The sequence below is a fragment of the Molothrus aeneus genome, chromosome 8 (genome assembly GCF_037042795.1).
Source record: "Molothrus aeneus isolate 106 chromosome 8, BPBGC_Maene_1.0, whole genome shotgun sequence".
NCBI classification, from domain to species: Eukaryota; Metazoa; Chordata; class Aves; order Passeriformes; family Icteridae; genus Molothrus; species Molothrus aeneus.
Genome location: NC_089653.1, coordinates 1,838,530 through 1,864,086, shown reverse-complemented (window position 1 = coordinate 1,864,086; position 25,557 = coordinate 1,838,530). Strand labels below are relative to the sequence as shown.

The following is a 25,557-nucleotide window of genomic DNA, read 5'->3' as shown; positions in this document are numbered from 1 at the left end:
ACTACTACTACTACTAATAATAATAATAATAATAATTTATTAATGATAATAATAAATTAAATAATAAATTAAATAAATTTATTAAAATAAAACCCCCTTAATTTTGTCACCAATTCCCCATTGATGGAAGGTTATTCCTACCTTCCCAGCCCAGTCCCTGCTACAAACCAACTCCAGCTTCAACTTTGCCATCCTCCCAAGCTGCTCCTCCTCCCTCTCCTTGTACACAAACCCACCCTTAAAACACACCTTGCTTTTTAACTTACCAGAACACATTATTCAAGACAGAGACCAGGACATTTTGGGTGAAAAGGAGCAATTAAATATTAAGTAGTAGCCATGTTAAGTAGTAGCCACTAGAGCGTGCTGCGGAGCTGGCACTGCCCCTGCTGCACTGGGATCTCTGTCACTAGAAACCATCCCAGGAAACGGGTGAATCCTTTTTTAGTCCTGGAAATGCACAAAATTTGTTCAGAAATTCTTGGTGAAGGCAGAGAGTTAAGCAGCAAACGCTGAGTTTTGAAGAAAGCAGAAAAAAAATGTCCAGGACAAGAAATTTTTTTAAAAAACAACAACAAAAAGCAGCAAGGAGAGAATAAAATCAGATGGTGCCCTGTTTTTCTTAGTGGAGTGTTTGGAAGAGAAGAGATTTATATTCAGGATATAAACCTGCTTTATTCTCATCCTGACTTTGGTTTAATTGCAATATTAATGATAATTAGGTTTTGCATTTTGCCTGCAGGCCTGTCTGGGGCTGGAGAGAGTGCACAGAAATGCTGAGGACAAAGGAACACCTACAAAAACCCCAGAGCTCTTGGTGGACTGAGAGAAGCAAGGGAGGCACAGACGTTCAGTGACTCTCCAAAAGCCCAGGCAGGCAGCACCCAAGCCAGAATCACAGCTCCTGCCACTTCTACCTTTTGATTCAGCATTTGAGGGACAGCCTTACACAAGAAGATAAAAATCATTTTAAACAAAACCCGTGTGGTTTTTTTTTTTTAAGAAAAAACGACTCATTGGTTTTATTTCAACAGTAAATTTTAGAAACATCTTGACATACAGAACTCCAAAAAAATATAAAGTCATAAATCACCTAGTTAATTTACTAAAGGGGAAAAATACAGTACATCCAAGACTCAAACATCTTGTAAGTTTATACAAAAGCCACACAGTAATAAACTGCATTAAAAAATAGATCAAGCATTACCTGACTGATTTGACACTGGCATTTGCCCCGTTATTGAAAGGCACTGAGCAATGAAAGCGATCAGCATCACATCCATTATTGTCAGTAAATTCATCATGATTAGCATAAAACCCCACTATTAAACACAGCTTTCATGTTCACCGTGTGCATCAGCAAGAAATCTCTCTGGAAGGAGTAAGGAAACAAAGCTGGAGAAGGACAAACACTAATATGACATCCAGAGATGGAAAGACACGTCCTGGAAATGGAAGTTCAGCTCTTCTCCAGTTTCTCTGGCTGTGTTATCCCAGCAGTCACTCAAAGGAATTAATGCCCCAAGAGCCCCGCGGGGCCCCTCTGCTGTGTCCTGGCTCTCCCCACTGTGGCTGCTGCAGCCCCCCGTGCCTGCCAGCCCACAGCAGCCGGGTGTGCCTGCTCTGGCAGCGCCGGGCTCCCCATCAGCCCGGGTAGCACATGCAGCAGCCGGCCCCGGCCAGGTCGGGGGCAGGAGCAGCCCCACCAAAGAGGCTCTGGCCCAGCTTGTGCTCCGCGATGATGTCCTCCACCCTGGTCACGTACAGCAGCGTCAGCAGCACCCCCAGGAACTGCCAAGGAACCACAAAAGGGGCTGGTTATAGCACACATGCACATGCTATTAAGTTTGGGTTTATGGGTTTAGTTATTTGAGAAGACAATTTTCGCTAGTGTTATTTTTTTAAGTGTTAATTTTTTAGTTTATGTTTTTTTATTGGGTTTGTTGTATATAGAGATGGTTTGTATATAGGTATTTTTGTGTAATACTTCCTAGGAATTGTGTTTAGAGGTTGTGAGCTTTTTTATTATTTTTTGGTTGATGATGGTGAGATGTCACAGACATCGTTTGTGAAAAATCCTTTCCTTAGGATTTTTTCTCCTGAGAAGCTGAGAGGCCTCAGGAACAAAATGTAACCAATGGTTATCTGCTGCTGTGGAATGCAACAGGTGCATCTGGGATTGGGCTCATGTGGTTGTTTCTAATTAATGGCCAATCACAGTCAGCTGGCTCAGACTCTCTGGTCAGTCACAAGCTTTTGTTATCATTCCATTCCTTTCCTTGCAAGCTTTCTGATGATTTAGTATAGTTTTAATATCACATTTGCTTTTAATATAATATATATCATAAAATAATAAATCAGCCTCCTGAAACATGGAGTCAAGATTCTCATCTCTTCCCTCGTCCTGGGACCCCTGCGAACACCACCACATACATGGTATTAAGTTTGGATTTATAGTGTTTAGATTATTTGAGCAGTTATTTTATTTTTATTGGGTTTTTTTAAGCGTTGCGTTTTTTGTTTTATGGGTTTTTATTGGGTTTGTTGTATATAGAGATTCTTTGTATGTAGGTGTTTTCTTGTTATGCTTTTAGGATTTATGTTTAGAGGTTGTGAGGGTTAGCTTTTTTTATTATTTTTTTGGTTGATGATGGTGAAACAGAAGAAATTTTCCAGAGTAGAAATCTATTTTGATTAAGTGAAATGTACATCTTTGAGTTAAGTCTGTAGTTTGAAAACATAGGTGTTTAGTCTGACTGCCTGTTCTCATAAAAAGCCTAAACTCAGAAAAACTACTTCATCCAAAAGACAGAGATAAAGAGAGGAAGACAAAGAGACAGAGAAGCTGCTGTGAGAGCAGGCCAACCTGACCTAGGAATTCTTTCTGATGAAGAAGAATTAACGGCAAATATCACACGAAATTTGTAAAAATGAATATGTATATACCTATTGTGAAATTGCATGCATATGGATTTGAGAGAGAGATTAAAAAAAAAAATCTTAGAGTTCCCAGAGGTGCACATGTCTGTCAGGGAGAGGAATCCCCACATGTGTCCAGCACTGTAATAAACAGAAACTTCCACAAAGTTGTGGAGTTTTGTTTATCTCTGCAAAGCAATGGGATTATGTGACAGGGATTTTAAATGTTTTGTTTTGTTATTGTTGAAAATTGTAGCTTTGTTTGTAGTATTTAAAAGATGGGCTAATTAAGTAATTGTGGATTTGTTAGGTTTTTGAGTGTAATTTTTTTTTAGGTTACGAAGGTTTTTTAGGGAACAGGACTTAATAGTGGTTTTTGATGTTGGCCCAGCCCCAGGCAGGCAGCACAGGCAGCCTGCCTCACTGCAGCTTTAGGGAGTCACAGTTGTCATGGATAGGGGAGGACTCAAAAAAAAAACACCCAAGAAAAAGCAAATGGCCTCACCAAACCCTGCAACAGTGATGCTACTAAGTGACCAGAATGCCATCTCAGCTTATCAGCTACATTAAATTCAAAATTCAATGGGATTTCACATACTGACAAATGAGATGTTTGATTCAAATGCCAGAATGCCACCCCAGCTTATCAATTACATTAAATTCAAAAAGAAAATTATGATTATGGTAAAATAGGATTTCACATACTGGCAAATGAGATTTTGGTTCAAATGCCAGAATGCCACCCCAGCTTATCAATTACATTAAATTCAAAAAGAAAATTATGATTATGGTAAAATAGGATTTCACATACTGGCAAATGAGATTTTGGTTCAAATGCCAGAATGCCACCCCAGCTTATCAATTACATTAAATTCAAAAAGAAAGTTATGATTATGGTCAAATGAGATTTCACATACTGACAAATTATTCAAATGCCAGAATGCCATCTCAGCTTATCAGTTACAATAAATTCAAAAAGAAAATTATGATTATGGTAAAATAGGATTTCACATACTGGCAAATGAGATTTTGGTTCAAATGCCAGAATGCCACCCCAGCTTATCAGTTACAATAAATTCAAAAAGAAAACCATGATTATGGTCAGATGGTATTTCACATAGTGACAAACCAGATGTTCCCCCTCACAGTGGACACCCTCTTACCTGGGGCAGCAGTATGCCAAGCAGCACACCAGCCATGATGCTGTAGTTGTCCAAAAACCAAATGAGCACAGCATTGGTGCAGCCTCGGACGTGGATCACGTGCTGAACGCTCAAGCGCTGCAAAACACCAGAGGCAGGGTTCAACAGGAGCTCCACTGCTGGGAGATGCTTGGGGCACCTCAAAACTCAGGCAGCCAGATGTGGTTTGCCTTCCCACCTCTTTAAAGCCACCGAGTTTAACAAAAACCTCATCAGTAACTCTTCCATCTGTTGTTAAGCTGCTCCACACCTCAACAAATCACTCTTATTTTTAAAAGTTATTCCACACCCGAGTAAGTAACTTCATTGCCTTAAACCTGTTTGTTACAGCTATTTTTCAACAAGAAATGCACCCAATTCTCATTTAAGACCACTTGGCAAGCAGAGAGGTCTCTCTTCAGCTTTCATCTCTGCTCCCAAGTTGAAAATACATCAGCGGAAAAACATAAATTGTTTGCAAAAAGACCCAATAAGGACAGGAACAAGAGGATTTCGGATTCAGTCCTGCAAGCTGTGCTGCTCCCTGACCCCAACTCATAATATAAAAGCACTTGAGGCTGCAGAGGGTCCTAAGCAGTGAATGGGATGAAGTTAAGAAGAAGCTGAAGTGCTCCGTGTTAGAGCCTGGCTGCAGCGTTCAGGTGATTAAGCCACAAATCAATGAACCTGAATGAAGACAAGCTGTATTTAAAGATAACCAGTAATCCCAAAAACCAACAACCCGGGCTGGCATTGTGCTCCAAGTGCCTCAAATGAGCTGGGGAGAGGAGATTTCCAGACCAGCCCCCGCCCTGCCTCCTCCCAGCACTCCAAGGCCAGCAGCGGAGAACTCAGGGCAGATCCAATTACCAATTCCCCTTCTTAATCACTCTGCAATTACCGCCTTGAGCTGGCAGCCCCTCCTCTGGAGTCTCTGGGGCTGTTCCCAAAAGGGAAGGGTGAAGGAGGAGGCCCCATCCCACTCCTGGAGGGAGGAGAAGGCAGCCAGGGAAATCCCACTGCTCCTCCAGGTGTGCCACCACAGGCTTGAAAATAAAACACCCACTCCTGGGGTATAAAATACTTAAAAACAGCTCAGTTGGCTTTTATCAATGCCAATTTTACTCAGTAAGAAACTCGGACTTTTATGTACTAAAAGCTTTCCCCAACTCAAGTCACTGCTCCAAATTTTGAAAGCAGCTTTTTTGTGCATTAATTGTGCAATTAGCACGGGGAAGTTGTCAACAAACAAGGAATCGAGGAAAATGAAAAGGGAAGATACAAAAATCAAACAATATGAGGTTTTTTCTCATATATGGAAATTATTCCAGGAAAAAAGAACCATTTTAATTGCCAATTTAACTGCCTGGCAGATGAAAGCACACAGAAAACACTTTTATAACAGACCAAAAAAAGAAGCAGCACCCTCTGCCACGCCAGGGTGGGCAGTGGCTACGTTACCTCTTGGTCAATGGTTTTGTATCCACACATAGTGTTGATAATGTCTGTCTGAAAAGAAAACAACAAATATGAACTGCAGCAGGAAACTAAAATCACAGAAATATTATTTTTAGCCTGTGTTCACCCAGCTCATACAAAAGCAATGACAGGGTTATTTGCCAGTCCAACACCAGTTTATCCCAGCAGCCCCAGCGTCAGAGTTAGTTAGAGCTCCCCATGATTTTAGAGCAATAAGTATTGTCAGTGTGTCACTGACAATTTGAGCCATTCCTATCCAACCAAAGCAGGGTGGCACCAGCATCCAAACCAAGCTGTGACAGAGCTGTGTGACACAGCTGCTTCCACAGAATCAACAGCTGGATTTCCTTTTAAAGCCTTAAGAACTTAACACACCTTAGTACTAAAACCAGGGGTTAACACAGCCTTCATGCCAAGATGATGACAAATTTAAGCTCAGAAATATCTTCAGGTCCAAATAACTTCCAGTACTATGAATGCTGTTTACAACACTAAATTCATTACAATATCTATACAATACCATTATACACATGAATATAAAACTCATATATTCAAAAGTGACTGAGTGCTTGCATTCACCACAGATTATTAACACATTTTCTGCAGCCATGTAATGCCTTCTGTGGGTTCCAAGGCTCTACCTTGAAAGCCTGGAAAAGCCAACCTGAAAATCATGAAAATGAAAATCATCCAACGTAAAAAACCACTGGCATCAAAGGAGGCAGAAAACAAAGCCAAAGGCATGGAGGAGAATGAGAAGTTTTTAAGCTGGACTCTCACCTTGAACACACAACTGACAAACAATTCACAATTGTTCAGCACATTCCTAGAAGAAAAAGCTCAGACTATTCCACAGGGCTGTTGGGAACTGTGTGGGGCACCCCTCTGCCAAGCACAGGGAATAAATCCACTTGGAAGTCAGTACCAGAACTGGACACCAGCTTGTTGTGTTGGCTGTGAGTGATTTCATGTTCCCCAAATGGCTGAGGCCTGACTGACAGACACGTGGTCACTTCCAAAATATGTCACCACAAGGAGGGCAGCCCCATCCTGTAGCTTTAAACACAGAATTTGTAACAGGACGTTGTGGCATAAGCAAATGCACACAGAGGATATAAATACATTGGAAACAGAGGATTATAAGCAGAATTTCTATCTGCTCCACTAGTGTAAGTGTTTAATAAATAATTTGACATGAAGATAGTTCCCTTAGAGCCCCCCCAGCCCTGGCTGCTGTTAGCAGGAGGCTTTTACAGAGGATCAGAACCCAGGCACCCACATTAGCTGGAGTTTTCCATGACTACAAAGCCCATGAGTAATCACAAACCATATCTGCAGCTTTCCAGGACAGAAACCAGCCTGTATTTGGAAGGATTTGTCAAACACAGTAAGATTGATGCACCTTCTGGTTGTTTTTTCCTGGGGCAGCCATGCACAGCCCTGGTGCTGGCTCCACACAGGGCTCAGCAGCAGCATCTCCTGCCCAGAGCCACCAGCCCTCACCATGCATGGAGCACTCTTCCATCTGGGGCTTCTCCCTGCCTTCCTTTACCTTCCCTGAGCTTCACACCTCATGGGACACAAGCAGCTTAACCCTCCCTTCCCCAGCTGTCAGTGAATATACTCCCTGGAGAAGTTTTTATTTCAGTGGTTTTCCCTGGAGAAGTTTTTATTTTAGTGCTTTCCCTTTCCTGAAGGCAAAATCCTGAGTTGTTCTGCTCCATCCAGCTGCAGGTTCTTGCTCTCAAACAGCTAAGACTCAAAGCATGATGTTCAGCTTTGGTTTCTGAGACTAAATCAAAGCTCATCACAGGTTTAAACAGACCCATTCCCACACACCAAAAATGTGTGTGCACATGTAATAAACACCTTCCTGTGATAGACATCTCTCAGCAACACCTAGCAGGATTACTTACACAACCACTGCATCTATTTTTCCTTTTTTTTTAATTAAACAGCCATGCTCAAGGCAGATGTTGAAAGCGCAGCCCAAAGCAGGCACAGCAGGATACCCATCACAAACTCTGCTCTTACACACACCCAATCTCTCTATCCCATGATCAGACTGGAGACCAAACCCCAGAGAGGCAGGGGCTGCCTGTACTGGAGTAGTTGAGGAATTGTTCTTTTTCAAATTCAGCATTACATGCATCCCTCAGATGAAGAACAGTGAATTACAGAATTAATTAAAACACATTTGCATGAAAATCAACTGCTGCCCCTGGTGCTGCCAGCACCAGTTGGGACCAGTTAATCACAGACTGGTCCAGACTCCAGTCCCTCCAGGATTTTACAGGCAGGTGGTTTTCAAGGGTAGACTGGGCAGACCTGTGCCCACAAGCATGCCCTCACCCTGAGGTCACATTTTTGGATTATTCTGGAGATGACAAGGTCATTCTGAGTGGTTCTTAATTCACTCTGAACCCCCAGCCATGGAAGCCACCAGGTCCCAGGATTCCTGGCAAAGCTGGAGCAGCAAACCCTGGGGAAAACACCAGCAAAACTGAATTTTAAACAGCTCTGGTTCAGGTGAGCCACGAGATTAGTGGAGCTCCTAACATCCCTTCTGGGCTGGAGAGTGGCTCAGTAAAATGGACCACAGCCAATACACCAAATCCAATACATCAAATCCATTATTTCCTCCCTTTCAAGCTGTCAAGACCCACAGATCCATCAGGGGAGGAAAGAACCCATTTTCCTTCACTTCTTGCCCCAGATTTCCTAAAGCCAGGCTCCTTTTTGGGTGAACACCAGTGATGCTGAGGTGCCAGGACTCACCTTATTTCTGATGCAGCAAGTGTAGGGCACCCCACAAGCCAGTGGTCCTGGAGCCTCACAGTTGTGGTACACATTCTGGGACCAATCTCTATAATCCTCACCACCACAGCACTTGAACTGGAGAGAAAAATAAAAATAAAATTTAAAAAAGACAAAAAAACTCAAGGATCTTTAAGGTCTTCTCGAACCCAAATGGTTCTATGATTACAAAAGGAATAGGAAAAGAAAATTTCTACCTTAAACTCTTTGAACAAGTTAGAAAACAAAGTAAGAATGAAACAATTTTAAAAGCCCTGAACTACCAAAAAATCCTATCATTTTATCAGCATGGCATGTATGAATGTACATGATAAATACAATTAAAAAGAATTAAAGATAAAGGTAATTCTCCTCTGTCACCTGTTGAACTACAACCCAGGGTGCCAGAGCAAAGTACTCAGTGCCAAGTTCCACCTCCCATCTTTTCTGAGCTGAAAAATTCTCTTTCCAGCTCTGGACATCATTCAGCAGTGCTTTTACATTGACTCTATCTTGACCTGCAATCTACCTCTGCAGTTGTTTTAAGGGTTCCAACCACATTTCCAACTGGATCTAAAAGACAAAAGCATTGCTCCAAGGCATAAATTAATCTCACCAAAACATTGTGGGTGTAATTTAGAACAACTGAAAGCTGGCAAACAAATACTCTTAAGTTTACACTGACTTAATATAAATATTCCCTTTATAATTTAAACGAAGGGGAAAGGAGGAGCTCATTTAATCACTAGCATGAACATAGCCATCATTTTGGGCAGTGCATGGAAAAATTAAAGCATTATGAAGTCTAATGACCAAATTTCCTCAGGATGCTCTGCTTCTGACAGACTTTCCATGCTAACTTTGTTTTTCAAAGCAGGCTGCCAGCTCCATAACCATGTCCTAGAACATATGGATCACTTCCTAAGTCAATTTTTTAATAACCATTACTTGGCATGGTCACAGACATCACATGGGCCCTGACATCACCTTGCTGAACACTTGTTGCTTCTCCTGCAGCCTCTGAGCTGCATGGCAGAGCTCTTCAGTTACCCAATAAACATTTCAACAGATCAGCCTTATTAAAAAAATAACATGAAAAAGGCTGTGAGTCAACACCACGTGCCATTAAGTAATGCCCAGCTGGGCTCAGCACAGTTTCTGAATTTTAATGACAGGTAAATACCCTTCCAGTGGTATTTACCTCCAATAACCACCTTGTTAAAGAGCTCTGTGCATGCCCTCGAGCAGCCACACAACTGTGGCAGCCTAAATGCCAGCTCATTTCTCTTTATTTCTCTTTTTCCAATGCCTCTCAATCCCCTGCACCAGCCAGCAGAAGTGTTGAGTGCCAGGCATGGCTGCAATTTAGGCTGAATTCACCTCAATCCAGCTGTGGGGCCACTACAAAGCTACAGGTTTGTAGGATCTGACCTTGAGCATTAGAATTGCACCTGCCAAGGCAAAAGCTGCATTTTGGGCCTCTCTTTTTGCAGTGATGTAAGAGGGTTTAAAATTTTAAAACCATTTAAATGGTTTTAAATCCAGCTGGAATGCTGGATGAGCCCTGACCTCAGCAGCAACACCAAAAGAGATGACACACAAGATCTCACCCCTCTCATCAGTAACAAATTGATTGGCACACCACTGGAAAAACTCAAAGCTGTTGCTCAATTAGTCCCAAGGGGGAAAAAAAACCCCAACAAACCTGCTTTTGAACAGAATCCATGATGTTCTTGAAGTCTAAATCATCATAGTAATTCTCAATTCCTCTTCTAATGTTATCATTCAAAAATTTGATTGTCTAGAAAGCAAAAGGAAAACAAGATCCATGGGTTGCACAATGGGCACATGGGCTGGAACAGAATTAGAAGAGCAGCTTAAAGTGACAAGTGTAACTGATGAGCACAAAGGAAAAGGCTTTTTTTCCTTTCTTTTAGAGGAAAAACCCAAAACACTCGTTACAAACAAATTTTAGCAAATCCTGCAGGGACCAACCATCTGTTCTCCTCCGGGGAAGCAGCCTCACTGCTGGGTTGGGCTGGCAAGCTCCAGCACTGTGACACCTCTCACTGCTGAGACCTCCCAGCATCTCCAGAGATGGTCCCATCACCCTGGGACATGGATAGCCCAGGATCCTGTCCCTGGGGACCCTCCTCATCATCTCCTGGATGGCAGAGCAGTGGCGATGGGTGGTGGATCTCGGCCCCTGGTCTGCACCACGCCCTGAGCAACCAGACTTGGCTGTGTCACCACCATCCAGGAATTTTATTTTCTGTGAATTTTCCATTAATTTGATTTTCTAAAGAGTTCCTAATTGCCAGATAGAGAGCTTTGCTCCACATGGAGTGGAAAAAAGGTGTGTTTGTATGTTTTACAGTGGTTGTTTTGAGAAATATGGCAGTGTGGCGACAGCAGATATAAAATGGTGTCTCCTCAGCATGGCATACTAAAATTAAATCAACAAACTGTTTTTAAAGTTCAGAAGATGAGAGAAAAGGAAAAAAAAAGAGTATTTAGTTTTCAAGATCCAGCATAATCTCAGCACAGCAAAACCAGGGACTAATCACTACCAGAATGTAACAACTTTCCTTTCAATCCAGCTGCTGAAATGACAAAGCTAAAGCCTTACAGGTCAGAAAATCTGAAATACACACTCATCTTCTCAGTATTACAAACTGCAACAGCCACAAACTAACCAGAACAAAAAGGATTATCACATAAGTGATGAGAAGTAACACAGGACCCTCCTAACAGGTCAAAAACCTCATTTAGACTCTACAGATTTGCAAAAGAAGTAGAGAAAGAAATGAGGAAAATGCACATGACATACAAAACAAACAGGACATACATAGAGGCTACTACACTAGGCTTCCATAAATACTTTTTTGTTCTCCCCATACTAACCCAAACTTCTCCACTAACCTTGAAAAACAAGGGAAGAAAGCTGTCCCTAAGTGTAGCTGTCCTGCTATAAATCAAAGCATAGGCATCTAGTACTTGCCATAGTGAATACATTTATGTTTTAAAGCATTTCTAACTGAATAACATAGTCTGCTGCTTTTGGTGCAGAAAAATGAAGGGTTGAGTATAGTTATAGGATGCTTGTCAATGATGGAGTCTCCTGTATAAATTTGTTATGTTGCTTATGGATGTGGGCAGGGAAGAGCTGTCCTTTAACTGAGGCAAAACATTTGGCCATTAAAAAACAACAGCCTCCAAATCCTTCTGGAAACACCCCAAATCAGCAGTCAGACCCAGATGGCAAAACAGAAGAAAGCATTTTGTCATCCACCAAGAGCTGGAAACTCATTCTGCCTGTATTGCACATTTGTAGCCACCAGATTTCCTCCAACTCCTTAACCTGGAATTCCTCTCCAGAATGGTAGCAAAGCCCATGGCTGAGCCCTGAAAAGCCTTTCCTTATCTCTTCCACAACCACTCCTCCCTGGGGGGGGACCATCTGCTGATAACAGCTATGGAATGTCCCTGCATGGCTGATAAGAACTACAGCATCCCACTGGGAGATGTGAGCCCAGAGGGAGGAGCCAAGCATTCCTACCTGGATAGAATCTGAGATTCTGGAACACCAGCACGGCTTCTGCACTGGATTGCCCAGAGGAGCAGCAGCTGCCTCTGCCACTGGATCTTCAGAGGAAGAGACTGCACCTTTCTGCAGGATCCCTGCTCCAGCAGAGCCAGCCCTGACACTGCAGGAGGGCTGAGCCACAATTCCAATGGTTCTGCTGCCACCAGCCTGACCCACAGGGTGTCAGGCTGGGTTCTGAATCTGGCAGTGTTGTTTTGGTTTACTGCATTGTTTATTTTATCCTTTTATTTTCTTCCCTATTAAAGAACTGTTATTTCCTGCTCCTGTATTTTTGCCTGAGAGCCCCTTAATTTAAAATCCATAGCAATTCTGAGGAGGGGGGGTTCATTTTCTCCATTTCAGGGGAGGCTCCTGCCCTCCTTAGCAGACTCCTGGCTTTCCAAAGCAAGGCAGCAGCTGTTGTTTAGGAGAGGTCAATCATGCCAGCACCTGAAGCAAGCAGCTCACCTGGTTCCTGAAGATCAGGGCCACCACTCCACCTGTCAGCTCGATCAGCAGGCAGATTCCAAGGATGTACATGAACTACAAGCAAATAAGTGCATGTGAGTCATTAGCCACAACTCCAATTACTCTTGCAATTAGTTCCTTTAAGTCTAGCATTCTATTGCCAATAGACTTGGCTTTCAGCATGGCATTTTAAAGGAAAACACAAAATTATAGGTTTGTTCTTATGAAACTGTCAGTGTCACGAGAAAGCCTTTTTTCCTCACTTAAATTATTCTGGGTTTTGCCCAATTGGCAAGCACATTATTTTTCTGCTCTGAACAGACTCAAAACCATTAGATGAAATTATCCTGCCAAGATTTTCCTTTCCACACCAGCATCCCAGAGAAGCACATTGATGGGCTGCTGCAAACCACACCACATTTCATTTTTTTATGTTTGCTTCCTACAAAACCAGCACTTACCTGTTAGCTTTCAATTAGTGGATAAAGCAGCAGCACACCTTAAGATAATCCAAACCACCTTCTTCTACACTGCCAGTGCTAAATCAAAGCAAAATTCCAGGCTTAGTAGCTTTTATGTTTTGCTTCCCACATTTATTTGCCTGTGTATATACACGTGCTCACAAGTGCACTCACACACAACCATGTGTGCATCCATGACTGCCCAACAAAGCGTGTGCAAAATGTGAAAAACATGAAAAAATCCATTGCACTGTGAGAGAGCTGCTGCATGCCAGTATGTGAAATGTTTTTCCAACTCTTCAGGCATAAAAGGCATTGAGTGAATTTAGGTCTGCTGTGTAACAATGAGCTTCATCAGGAGCGAAGTTTTCAGATCCCTTGTCTGAAAATAATCCCTCATGCTCTCCCCTGAGACCTGTTTTAACTCCTGTGTGCTCAGTGTCAGGAATTCACCAGACAGGTGTCTTTTCTCCGGCTAAATCTGGAATCTGCCTGGGAAGCTGGCATCAGGGACTTGCTTTGTTCAGTGCCCAGCTGGGTTTGCCACCAGGATGGGGACAGAAAATATTCCTGGCATCTGACACACCACCATGCTCAGTGGGGAAGAAGCCTCAGGAGGGTAAAGCCTCAGTAAAATTCCAGTATAACTTCAAAATCCATGGTTATTTCTGGCCTTGCCCTCCATAACAAACCAGGGATTTAGCATTTTGTTAGACTGAACTGACATGACAAGGCTGGGTTGGGTTTGGAGCAGCCTGGTCTGGTGGAAGGTGACCCCGCTCGTTGCAAGGGGGTCAGACCAGGTGGCCTTTAAAAGGTCCCTTCCAGCCCAAACTCTGTGTGATTCTCTGCAGGTGGAAATGAAGCTTGCACACCTTAATTTCAATTAGTCACATGTGCAGCTTCCATTTGCAACCACAGGAATTTCCCTAAAATTCACCTTTTCAGAGCCACTGGGGAGAAACACCCTGTGCCTTCCATTTCACCCTCTGAAAGCTCCAGGTCTAACTTTGAACACACATTTCTCCATCTCCCCTCTGCACTGCACTGCCCAGGGAGGACAGACAGACTCTGGCCACTGAGCCAGGGCTTTTCCCTTGAGCTGCTCCTCTGGGCTGCCACCAGCATCAACAGGCACGACAGCAGCTGAGTTTGCACAAGATACACACTGACTGATAATAACTCACATTCCTGCTCATTTTCCATAACACCTGAACTGCTGGGAAGCTCCTTTTTCCCAGCACTGGGCTCAGACCCTCACTGCTCCTGTCACTGGCAAGACCCAATGCTGCTGCTCCCTGAAGGAGGGAGCCACTAAATTCAGATTTCATTAAAAAAAAGAAACCTTGTTAAAATAATTTTCAGTGCAGGCATAGTTCTGGATGTGAATTCAGAGGACAGTGGAAAGAAAAGCAACAAGCAAAAGCAGAAACTAGGAATAAAGATCCAACACTTACTGCTTGCAGAAGGCATAAATTGTCTCTCAGAGAAGCCAGTACACCCACAAAGGATACCAGGAACATTACAATGCCCAGAAGTATTAAAATAATTGCTGGGGCTAGAAAGGCACTTTCTAGAGTTTTGTACTTCTGTCTTTCAATTTCTGCATAAATCCCAACAGCGAGGACGAGGGCTCCAATCACCTGGAAGAGAAACAGATTATTTAACATCAATAACATGTTATTTTTTCTGCCAGTAAATAAACACAGAGATGACAGGCTGTGAGTACACAGGAACCTGCCACTGCTCACTTCAGGATTCATTATAAACAATGAAACATCCAAAGCAGAAGTTTGGATTTAAAAACAAAAAAGAAACCTCAAAGATTAAAGAAGAAAAAGAGCTGAGATGGAAAAAAAATGAAAGTTGCTCACTTCAAAAATATATTTCATCATGTTTTAACATTCTGGTAGTTAAACTAATCAAAATATACATCACTGGCTGAAATGTAATTTATTATCCATCTGAGATCACATATATTACACATATGAGCAATTGCCATGGCATTAATGACCCTCCTCTGCGTGTCTGTCTGTCCTTCTCTCTGTGTGTATAAATATACAGAAACATATATGTGCCCCTAACAGAACCCAGTTTCTAGGCTGGTCTGCAAACAGCCTGTCTGTCCCTTCATATTAACTCTTACTGTATTTGGGCTCAGTAAATACAGTCAGATATTTCCTGTACCTCCACTCCTGCTGCCAGCAGGAGAAAGGCACCAGATTAAAAACTAAAAAAAAAACAAACCCCAAAACCAAACAACCAAGTTTGAAATTATATCACTTCCTTGAGCAACTACCTGATAAAGCTGACAAGTGAAATAGGAAGGGACATATTTCATTTAACAAGGTAAAGATATTTCAATCAAAATAATTAGATAAGTCTAAATCATTTGGTAATAGGAAGGGACATATTTCATTTAACAAGGTAAAGATATTTCAGTCAAAATAATTAGTTAAGTCTAAATCATTTGGTATTAAAACTACAGTGTGCTGCAAATCACTTTGAATTATGCTGAATTAATTAAAATTAAAAATAGACCACAATACTTAATTACAAAAATTGCAGTGGAAAAACTTTGCTGCCGACTCCAACAGCCAGACACATCATCAGGGAAGAGAGCAGACACAAATCAATCATTCTGGCAATGTGATAAACAACACTCCCCTTTCCTGACCTGACATTTCCACAGGAAACACAAGCCTGCTCTCTGCACAACAAGGCTTCTTAATTGTACTTCTTAATTTTTAACTTCACTTCTTCATTTTGGATGGGACACAGTATATCCCAGACAAAGGGCTAGAGGGACTCACAGTGTGAGTTACCAGTCCATGAGCCAAACAGCTGAAATGCTTTTTTAATTATAGGATATCTTAAAATAAATAGCAACTTACTGGAAGTTCTTGATTTTCTATGGAAATGAATAATGACACCAAAGGACAATATGTAGGGAATGCCACCAGCTTGTCATTGAAAGAGAGAAAATTCTCAGAAGGGTTCACCCATAAAAAGGAAATTTACTGAAGCTATTAAAAAAGCCACTTAAAATTTGACCACATTGAGTTGAGAGCAACCCCAAAACAAGATTCTCCTGCAAACACTGAAGTGCCTTTAACAGCAATAACTCTTGCCTGGTAGACCCCTTGTTTAAAAAGTAAAAAAAAAAAGAAACACTGGACATAAACCACAGGTATTAAAGCTTGATGGGGATTATCAGAATTTCAATGAGAGTGTTGTTTCAAGACTAGAACTTTTTACTGAAATGTTTTTTTCTTAACCATAGTTTTCTCATCAAAGCATTAAATTTCAGGGGGTTTTTGACTAAAAGGTGCCTGTAAGTAAAAGACAAGATACTTCCTACTTTAAGAACTTAAGATACATAAATAGATATAGCATCTTTATGCACACATATCTTCACCCATTTTCACTTCCATCTGTGCTCCCACACACTCCCAGATTTATGCTTTCATTATCTTCTATTTTTTAAGCATTTAATAAAAATATTTCCAACTTTTGGTCAAACCAACAGCAGCATTTACTGGAGGCAAGCAGATGTGCAAACCCAGCAGCCATCCCATCCTGTGCTCTCCCCTCCTGTGCCTGGGGTGGGGACACAACCCCTCCCTCGGGAGCCAGGGGCTGTTTACAAAATCCTGCATCCCTCACCACAGCTCCAGCCTGGCAATTCCAGCTGTGAGCACAGGAAAAACCAACTGCCCTGACTCACACTGAGTGAGCATCCACCAGCAAATACCAGGGGATTTCTCCGGGGCTTTTGCACACACAGAAGCTGCTTTCCCAAGAGAAAGGAGAAGAATTCATTTATTAGCAGAAGCTTTAACCCTGTGTTTACAGTTCTTTCTCTTAAATAAAGCTCAACAACAGCACCTTCTGTTTAAAACGCTGGATTTTGTTTCAGCTAGGCAAGAAACTTATATGACAGCCCCATTCACCCCAAATTACATGACAGCCCCACTCACCCCAAGTTACATCACAGCCCCATTCACCCCAAATTACATCACAGCCCCATTCACCTTAAATTACATCACAGCCCCGTTCACCTTTTCCAGAGGTGTCTGGAAGAGTTACAGTGACAGCAGTTTTTAAAAAAGCCCTGGGTGACAGGGGAAGACCACAAGGCAGTAGCAAACATCCCCCCTGGCACTCCCAGCAATGCTTTAATTTCCTTTCTGCTTTGGATAACGTTGGTATTTAGTTCCTGGGGGTTTAAATCCATCCTGGGGACTCAGATCTGGGACTTCATCACTCGAGGTACCAGAGGAACTGCAGCAGCAGGGAGGGAACTGAATGAACTCAGCATCCAGCGGGTCAAAGCCCCAAACAGCAGCACAAACCACCCAACACTCAAGAAAGCCAACACTCCCACAGCTTTACTTCCATTTACACTGATTAAAGAAAAAAACCAAACCCAAACCAACAAACTCAGCTGAGAAGAGAAGTGACATTTCCAGCCGATGAGATCTGCTTGGCTAAGCTGCAACAAAAGGAAACCCCATGGGTGATGCCCACACGCCTCACACAGCACCAGCAGGACGCTGCCCAGCACCAGCCACCCCAAAACACCCCCCTGTCATCCCCCATCCTTCCTTCCTCCCTCCCAGCCCCCATCCTCCCCCCTCCCAGAGCAAACCATCTCCCCTGGCCAACAAATGGAATCTCTTGTTTATAAACCAGGGCAGAGCATTGAAAATCCAGAGCCAGCGACTACAAAGAGTAAATAAAATCCTCAGGCTGCCTGAAAGAGGCTTTGTCCTCCGAGGATGGATTCAGAAGGGCCCTTTCTCTGCCCCCAGATGAATGTTTACATCCCACCAGCCAGGGCCTTGCTGCCGACAGAAAACGCAGAGCAGACAACGAGCAGGGACCTCTGCGAGGGACATGCTGCAAAAAAGGGTCTGAAAAATAACACAGCATTAAATAAATAAATTGGAATTTTCCCTTTTCTGAAACTCACAACTGCAGAATAGCTGTGGAGGAACAGAGGGAGCATCAGGAGTCTTAACCCAAGGGTTGGTTTGTCGGCTAAACAGACAAAAGATATCCGAGATCCCAAAAAAGCCTGAATTACACCCGAACACTTTGCATTTCAGTCTTTGTTCATTAAATCCCAGGGTGAATCTGACATTCACTATCAAACCCGATGGATCTAAGCCTCTTCTCCCACGCAGCCAAGCAAAAAAAGCCTTATGCTCCCAGCTGGTAAACACTGTGTCAGACAAAAACAGACCAGCCAAACTAGAACTTGAGCAGCGTTTCAAGTGAAAAAGCCAGACAGAAAAATCCGTGCCTGAGCACCTCTGACACCAGCATCTTCCCAGTATCCCAATGCCTGAAAAAAGCACCTGTAAAAATCACAGTGCTTACAAAGAAAAAGGAAGAGAGAGAAAAAGAGAAAAGAAAGAGAGAGGAAGGAAGGAAGGAAGGAAGGAAGGAAGGAAGGAAGGAAGGAAGGAAGGAAGGAAGGAAGGAAGGAAGGAAGGAAGGAAAAGAGATAAAAGAAAGAAAGAGAGAAAAGGAAGAAAGAAAGGAAGGAAGAGAGAGAAAGAAAGACCCACTTGCAAAGGGCCCCAAGGGCTCCTTCAGCCCGCGGGGTGCCTGGTGTGGATTTACCACACCTCAGAACTCAGTGCCTACAGTCTGGACCCACCAGCCGGGACTCTCTGGCTTCACCTGGATGAGGACAGCAAGTGCCACCCACCTGTGACTCTCCAGCCCGGCAGCCTCACCCTGCCGAGCTCAGGGCATCCCCACACACCGGGGAGCGACGCCGTGGGGCAAAGGCTCCATTTGCCCACCTGCCCCGCAGGCAGAGCCGCGTTCCCTGCGCACCTGAACGATCTCCACCTGCCGAACTTCCAGCCCCATCCGCCAGAACCAGTCTGTCCGTCCCTCGGCGAGGTGCCACGGCTGTGACACCCACGGCCCCGGGTGTGACCCCCCGGGTGTGACAGCCACGGGTGTGACACCCCTGCATTGCCGGAGCGGCCCCGGCCCCGCGCTGCTCACCCAGAAGGTGGTGGAGTAGGTGATGAGGCTCAGCTTGAGGCACAGGTACGAGAGCCGCCCGCAGTACCGCGCCTGCTCCGGGTCCCCCGCCGCCATCCTCCCGCGGCACCTGCCGGGCCCGCCGCCCCTGCCCGGCCCTCCTCCTCCCCTCCCCTCCCCTCCCGGGCCCTCCGCCCCTTCCCAGGCCCGAGCGGCCGCCCCGACGGGCGGGCCCCGCCAGCGCTTCCGGCAGCGGCGGCACCGGGAGCGGCAGCGGGAGCGGCTGGAGGGCTGCGCCTTCGCCTGTCGCCTTTCTTATTGTCTTTTCCTTTTTTCTTTCCTTTTTTTCCCCCTCTTTTCTTTTCTTTTCTTTTCTTTTCTTTTCTTTTCTTTTCTTTTCTTTTTTCTTTTTTTTCTCTTCTTTCTTTCTTTCTCTCTTTCTGTTCTCTTTCTTTTCTCTTTCTTTTCTCTCTCTCTTTCTCTTTCTTTCTTTTCTATTTCTCTCTTTCTCTATTCCTTCCTTCCTTCCTTCCTTCCTTCCTTCCGCCACTTCCTTCCTTCCGCCACTTCCTTCCACCACTTCCTTCCTTCCTTCCGCCACTTCCTTCCTTCCGCCACTTCCTCTCTTTATCTCTCTCTTCTCTTCTCTTCTCTTCTCTTCTCTTCTCTTCTCTTCTCTTCTCTTCTCTTCTCTTCTCTTCTCTTCTCTTCTCTTCTCTTCTCTTCTCTTCTCTTCTCTTCTCCCTTCCCTTCCCTTCCCTTCCCTCTCTTTTTTTCCCCCTTTCTTTCAATTCCCTCGGCGAACAAATGCCCAGCCTCTGTCTCTCTCGGGCTTATCCCTGCAGGAGAAGCAGATCTGGCTGCTCCCATAGGAATCTGGCAGTGCCACACGCATCCCCAGAGCTCTGCCATGGCCATTAGAACAGCCGGGACAAAAATCTGCCCGTGGGAAGGTTTTTGGTGGAGCATCCCAAAACTGGCAGAGCAGAATCCCTGCACCAGGGCCCATCAGCAGATTCCCTGCACCAGGGCCCATCAGCAGATTCCCTGCTCCAGGGTCCATCAGCAGGATCCCTGCTCCAGGGTCCATCAGCAGGATCCCTGCTCCAGGGTCCATCAGCAGGATCCCTGCACCAAGGTCCATCAGCAGGATCCCTGCTCCGGGGTCCATCAGCAGGATCCCTGCACCGGGGTCCATCAGCAGGATCCCTGCACCGGGGTCCATCAGCAGGATCCCTGCACCGGGGTCCATCAGGAGATTCCCTGCTCCAGGGTCCATCAGCAGATTCCCTGCTCCAGGGTCCGTCAGCAGGATCCCTGCACCAGGGTCCGTCAGCAGATTCCCTGCTCCAGGGTCCATCAGCAGGATCCCTGCACCAGGGTCCATCAGCAGGATCCCTGCTCCAGGGTCCATCAGCAGATTCCCTGCTCCAGGGTCCATCAGCAGATTCCCTGCTCCAGGGTCCATCAGCAGGATCCCTGCTCCGGGGTCCATCAGCAGATTCCCTGCTCCGGGGTCCGTCAGCAGGATCCCTGCACCAGGGTCCGTCAGCAGATTCCCTGCTCCAGGGTCCATCAGCAGGATCCCTGCACCAGGGTCCATCAGCAGGATCCCTGCTCCAGGGTCCATCAGCAGATTCCCTGCTCCAGGGTCCATCAGCAGATTCCCTGCACTGGGGTCCATCAGCAGGATCCCTGCACCGGGGTCCATCAGCAGATTCCCTGCTCCAGGGTCCATCAGCAGATTCCCTGCTCCGGGGTCCATCCCCATCCTGCCGGCTCCGAGCTGGATCATGAACTGCAAACGCCATCCGTGCCTCGAGATGAAATCAGCCCTTTCAAGCCCGCCCTGCTGCACTCCTGTCCCACAAAGGGCTATTTTCCCCCCGGGGAAAACAGTCTCATTCAAAGCGGCAGAGAACTGTCACAGAGTCGGTTGTTTGAGCCTGGCCCGGAGCAGAGACAGATGGCATTGAAAATCAGTGTCTGCTGTCAGGGGAGATGAAGTGGGGCAGCATTTATCCCTAAGTTACCCAGCAAAGAGACTGGGAAACCTCTGAGCTGCCTATGAGAACTGTGTAAACATTGTCACACATCATTTCTTTAGGTCACACAATGCACCAAAGTCTCGTTTCTAAAGGCTAAAAAATTTCCCTGGATAATTCTGTTATAAAAAGTACTATTGCTATTGCCTGCAGTGCTACTACATCCTGCTTCTGGAAAACAATCCAGCCCAGGACACTCCCAGCAACAGAACAGCTCTTCACCTCTAATGTTTCTGACAGAAACACAATGTCCTAGAGCAGTCATCCTCTGAAGTATCAACAGCCTCCATTTTCAGAGAGATTTGCAAACATCCCTGACACTCAGCAGTGGCATGCAGGCTGGAAATCCCATCTCATGTAGTTGCTGGGAATTAGTGTCTGTCACATGGTCTCCATGTCTCAGGGGTGTCATTCACATCCAAGCATGTTCTGTCACTTAGGCATCTTCCTTGTTTGACTATTTAATTAAATTAATTGTTCTGATTTGACCTTTTTAATACCTTACCTTGTCCTTTGTGCTGATTCCTGCATGTAAAATTTCAGGGCACATCCTGCTGGATGGGGAAGTTGAGTAAAGGAGTGTCTGTTTTCCTGTTGTTTTCCCTCAGAACTGAGTCAATGTATCAAAACAGGTTCCTGTTTTGAAACTGCTCGACAATAATTGAAACTGCACGACCACAATTGGGCAATCCCTTTCTTTTCCTGAATCCCAGACTTTGTCTATACAAATGGCAAGATTTCTGGACACAGTATATAGTTTGGCAGCAAATGGTGGTTAAAGTAAGATGTTATGGACTGCCTAAGGGTCCCTCAGGATTTGGTTCTCTCCCCCTGAGCCCAGTGCAGCACAGGGCTGCAGTTTGCCAAAAAAGAGCCTGGCAGATTGTTCATTACAGCATCTGCTCCTGGGACCATCCAAGAGCACAACTAGCAGTGGTTTTGTTCATATTGTGAAAAATGCATATTTTATCATTGGCTTTTCACAAATACTCAAATGAATATTATATGTGTAATGTTAGAAAGTGATGCTGTATTCATTTTCTTAAGTACTGTGGTAAATATAGTTTTAGGTTATAATGTAATGTTAAAATAGAAACTATGCTATGCAGGATACTTTTTTTTTTAAGAGAGGACTCGCACTGAGACAGCAGCCACAGGACACCTGAATCTCTCAGAGAAAGAGAATTTATCGCTCCATTATCAGAAGAAATGAACTTCTTCCAGAACTTCTTCCTGCCTCGTTCAGCCCTGAAGACTCAGTCAGGATTCAGAGGAAGAAGCTGACACTGCCCAGACAGAATCCTGGGTTTGAATGGAATTTATGCACCATGGATGAGGTGTATGAATATGCAACAGGCTGTTGCTTTTAAGGGTTAATCCTCTGTTAACGTGGGTCCTTTTTTGGGCTTATTTTACCCAGAAAAGGTACCTGGACTGTCTGTAACTCTTTGTTTCTATTGTCTCATATTGTCCTAATCCCAATTGTTCAAATTTTTATTACTCTAATTATATTACTATTTTTATAACCATTTTATTATCATTAAACTTTTAAAATTTAAAAAAACAAGTGATTGGCATTTTTCACAATATTAAGGATCAGTAACTTCCACATTTCCTCACTCATGGCCAGGGTTTGTCCTGAAGACACCAAGAGCCATGGACTGCAGAGCCTTTGCCCCAGGGCTTTAGGAGCTCTCTGGAAAGAAGTGAACCACAGCTAGCCCGGCACCAAACCATGTCAGAAAGACCCAAAGGTTTTCAGTGCTACCAGAGGCAATTTTGCTGCTTCCTTCCAGCCCAGCTCTGGCTGAGGGAGCTGCACTTTGCCCACCCCAGGTGGATGCTCATGGTCCTCCTGTCCTGCTCTCAGAGCTGCTCCCTGACAAAGGTTCTTCCTCCAGCAGCAGAGTCCAACTTGCAACACAATTAAAGCCTCCACTGCCTACATTACCTTGCATTATGTTTCCAAAGCACAAAACCCCCCTCAATCACCCTTCCTGGCCTTGCAGACCCACATCTTTTGTTTGCACCCCTCACCCTTTGCTCAGACCTGGGGCTGGTGACTCAGCACGGTAACGTTTGACCTTGACAATCCTGCCCATAATAAAAAGAACAGTGAAACCAGCCAAACCCCCTGCTCTCAGGTGATCCCTTCCTCTGGTGTAACTCCAAAACCACTGCTGAGGAGGTTTTACCCACTGTCTCAGGCAAATGTGACTTCCCTGAGGAATCTGGAGGCAGCCTTTGTCAAACATTGCTCCAGTTTCCAAGTCAAAAGGCTGATAGCACACACTAAAGGGCTGGCCAGGCTCCAGGATGATAACCTTGTCAATGCACAACCAGCACAGGAATAAAAGGAGTGGGTGTGGATGCAGGAAGGCAAATCCCTCCTGACTCATAAGATGAAATGTTGACCAAAGGGTGGCTGCTCCTCGATTATCACCTGAGTAACAGATCAGGGACCGGGGCAGATGGGTCACTAGAAGAAACCTGAGCACCTTGAATGTCTTCAAAGACAGCCAAGAGAGGTTACAGCTTCCCCACTGAAGGTCAATAAGTGCAGCCCTTTTTCTGAGCACTTGCTCCCGTTCTACTTTCTGTAAGCGATAAACCACTTTGGTGCACTCCCAGTGAAATGTGGGGAGGTTTTTGCTCCTGTTCTCCTTCAAATTTGCAGGGATTTCAGACAGCATATTAAAAAAACAAGTGAAGAACACTATTAGGTGTTGAATTGGAAGTCATGAACAGCCCTCCTGAACTGTGTACAGAAAGTGGAAGGTCCCTAAGCTGTTTAATGAGGTGTAAGACTTGGAAGAAGCACCTGGAAGAGCTTTGTAATGCACTCGAGAAGAAAGGTACAAGTGTGCATTTTCAGTTTCTGAGTTGGGGAGTGAGAGGGATTACCTGCAGGGAAGAGGAGGAGACATTACATACAGGACTGCAGGTATTGATTTCTTTAAAAGTGTGAAAAATGCCAATCACTTGTTTTTTAAAATTTTTTAAGTTTTGTACTGATAAAATGGTTATAAAAATAGTAATATAATTAGAGTAATAAAAATATGAACAATTTGGATTAGGACAATATGAGACAATAGAAACAAAGTTATGGATGGTCTGGGTACCTCTTCTGGGCAAAGTAAGCCTGAAAAAGGACCCACATTAACAAAGGATTAACCCTTAAAAGCAACAGCCTGTTGCATATTCATACACCTCATCCATGATGCATAAATTCCATTCAAACGCAGGATTCTGTCTGGGCAGTGTCAGCTTCTTCCTCTGAATCCTGACTGAGTCTTCAGGGCTGAGTGAGGTGGGAAGAACTCGATAATGGAGCAATAAATTCTCTTTCTCTGAAAGATTCAGGTGTCCTGTGGCTACTATCTGGTGCAAGTACTTCATTCCTCTCTTTAAAAAAAAAAACTATCTTACATAGCATGTTTTCTATTTTAACATTATGTTATAACCTAAAACTGTATTTAACACACTGCTTAAGAGAATTAATACAGCATAACTTTCTAACACAACACATAAAATATTCATTTGAATATTTGCAAAAAGCCAATCATAAAATATGCATTTTTCACAAAAAGCAGAGAAAACCTGCTTGAAAGCGTTGGTTTGGTGATGTGTTAACTCAAGGCTGCCTCCAGAAATTAATGAAGCAAGGAAAGATTCTGGGCTGAGCTGGTGCAAAGGATGCTGAAGTGATGAGCACTGCCCTGTTACAGGAGAGCCTGGCACCAGCTGCAGGAGCAGGAAAACCACTGCCATCCCAGCACTAGAGGCACTCTGAGTCCTGGAGGCAGCTCCTCATACCTGCAACCCCTTCAGCTCCCAGGCATGAGTCAGTGCCAAGTACTCTTGGAAATCTCAGCCTCGAGTGTCACTTCTGGTTTGCTTTAAGCTGACAGCGGGCAGGAGCGCTGTGCTCCCAGCAGAGCCAGGGGTTCCTCTTTCCTACCCAAAATTTCTGCCTGCATGGGGTCAGCAGGTTCCCACAGCGCACACTGGGAAAGGGGATGCAGCCATCCAAAAGGAAGAATCTTGCTGAATTGCATCAAATATAGTTTCTCTCTTGCTGGGAGAGCTCACGGGAATTCAGGCAGGGTCCTGCAAACTTGTGGATTTCAGGATTGGTAAACCTGGAGAAGTAACTACCCCTGCATGTAAGCCTGTAAAATCCTGACAGAGCAGCGTGGCCATTGCAGAGGTTATTCAAAACTGAGTGCAGCAGGGGGGGAAGCTTCACATACCACTTTGCTACATTTACTTTGATGTCAAATTGGTTGTTTAATTTTTCCCTGCAAGAGACTCCACCTCCTTTCAAAGTCCCCTTAAAACCTGTTGAGATTTTATCCCAGTGCAACTCCTGCCTTGTGCTTAATAGTTGCACAGGGAAAGAAAACAGCAAATGTCCTCAGTCCCACTGCAGGGGATTCAGACACCTGGTGCTTTAGAAAACTGCTGCCCTGTCAAAGAGTTTCTACTTGGATTGAAGTGGTTTTTGGCTTCCATTTATGCTCTCTTGTCCCTGAAAGTAATCTAAAGGAAGACATCACTTGCTGCTGGCCTGGAAAACATCTTCCTTTCCCTTTTTTTTCTTCCTTTTTTAGAGG

The 25,557-nt window shown here is 44.4% G+C and overlaps 1 protein-coding gene across 3 annotated transcripts in view; it reads right to left on the bottom strand.

Moving 5' to 3' along the window:
* Positions 1-1,020: 1,020 nt before the first annotated feature.
* Positions 1,021-25,557, bottom strand: part of TSPAN15 (tetraspanin 15) — a 35,598-nt gene continuing 11,061 nt past the window's right edge. The window contains exons 1-8 of one of the 3 annotated variants that reach the window (XM_066554548.1): positions 18,918-19,037; positions 14,348-14,533; positions 12,430-12,504; positions 10,081-10,176; positions 8,358-8,474; positions 5,562-5,609; positions 4,083-4,199; positions 1,021-1,791 (exon numbers count right to left, since the gene is read on the bottom strand). In XM_066554548.1, coding sequence (XP_066410645.1) covers positions 1,645-1,791; positions 4,083-4,199; positions 5,562-5,609; positions 8,358-8,474; positions 10,081-10,176; positions 12,430-12,504; positions 14,348-14,533; positions 18,918-19,013 — 882 coding nt within the window. In that variant the 5' untranslated portion in view covers positions 19,014-19,037 and the 3' untranslated portion in view covers positions 1,021-1,644. Of the gene's footprint in view, positions 1,792-4,082; positions 4,200-5,561; positions 5,610-8,357; positions 8,475-10,080; positions 10,177-12,429; positions 12,505-14,347; positions 14,534-17,865; positions 18,593-18,917; positions 19,038-25,557 lie in introns of those variants that run through there. The other 2 variants (XM_066554549.1, XM_066554550.1) reach the window with 2 other exon arrangements.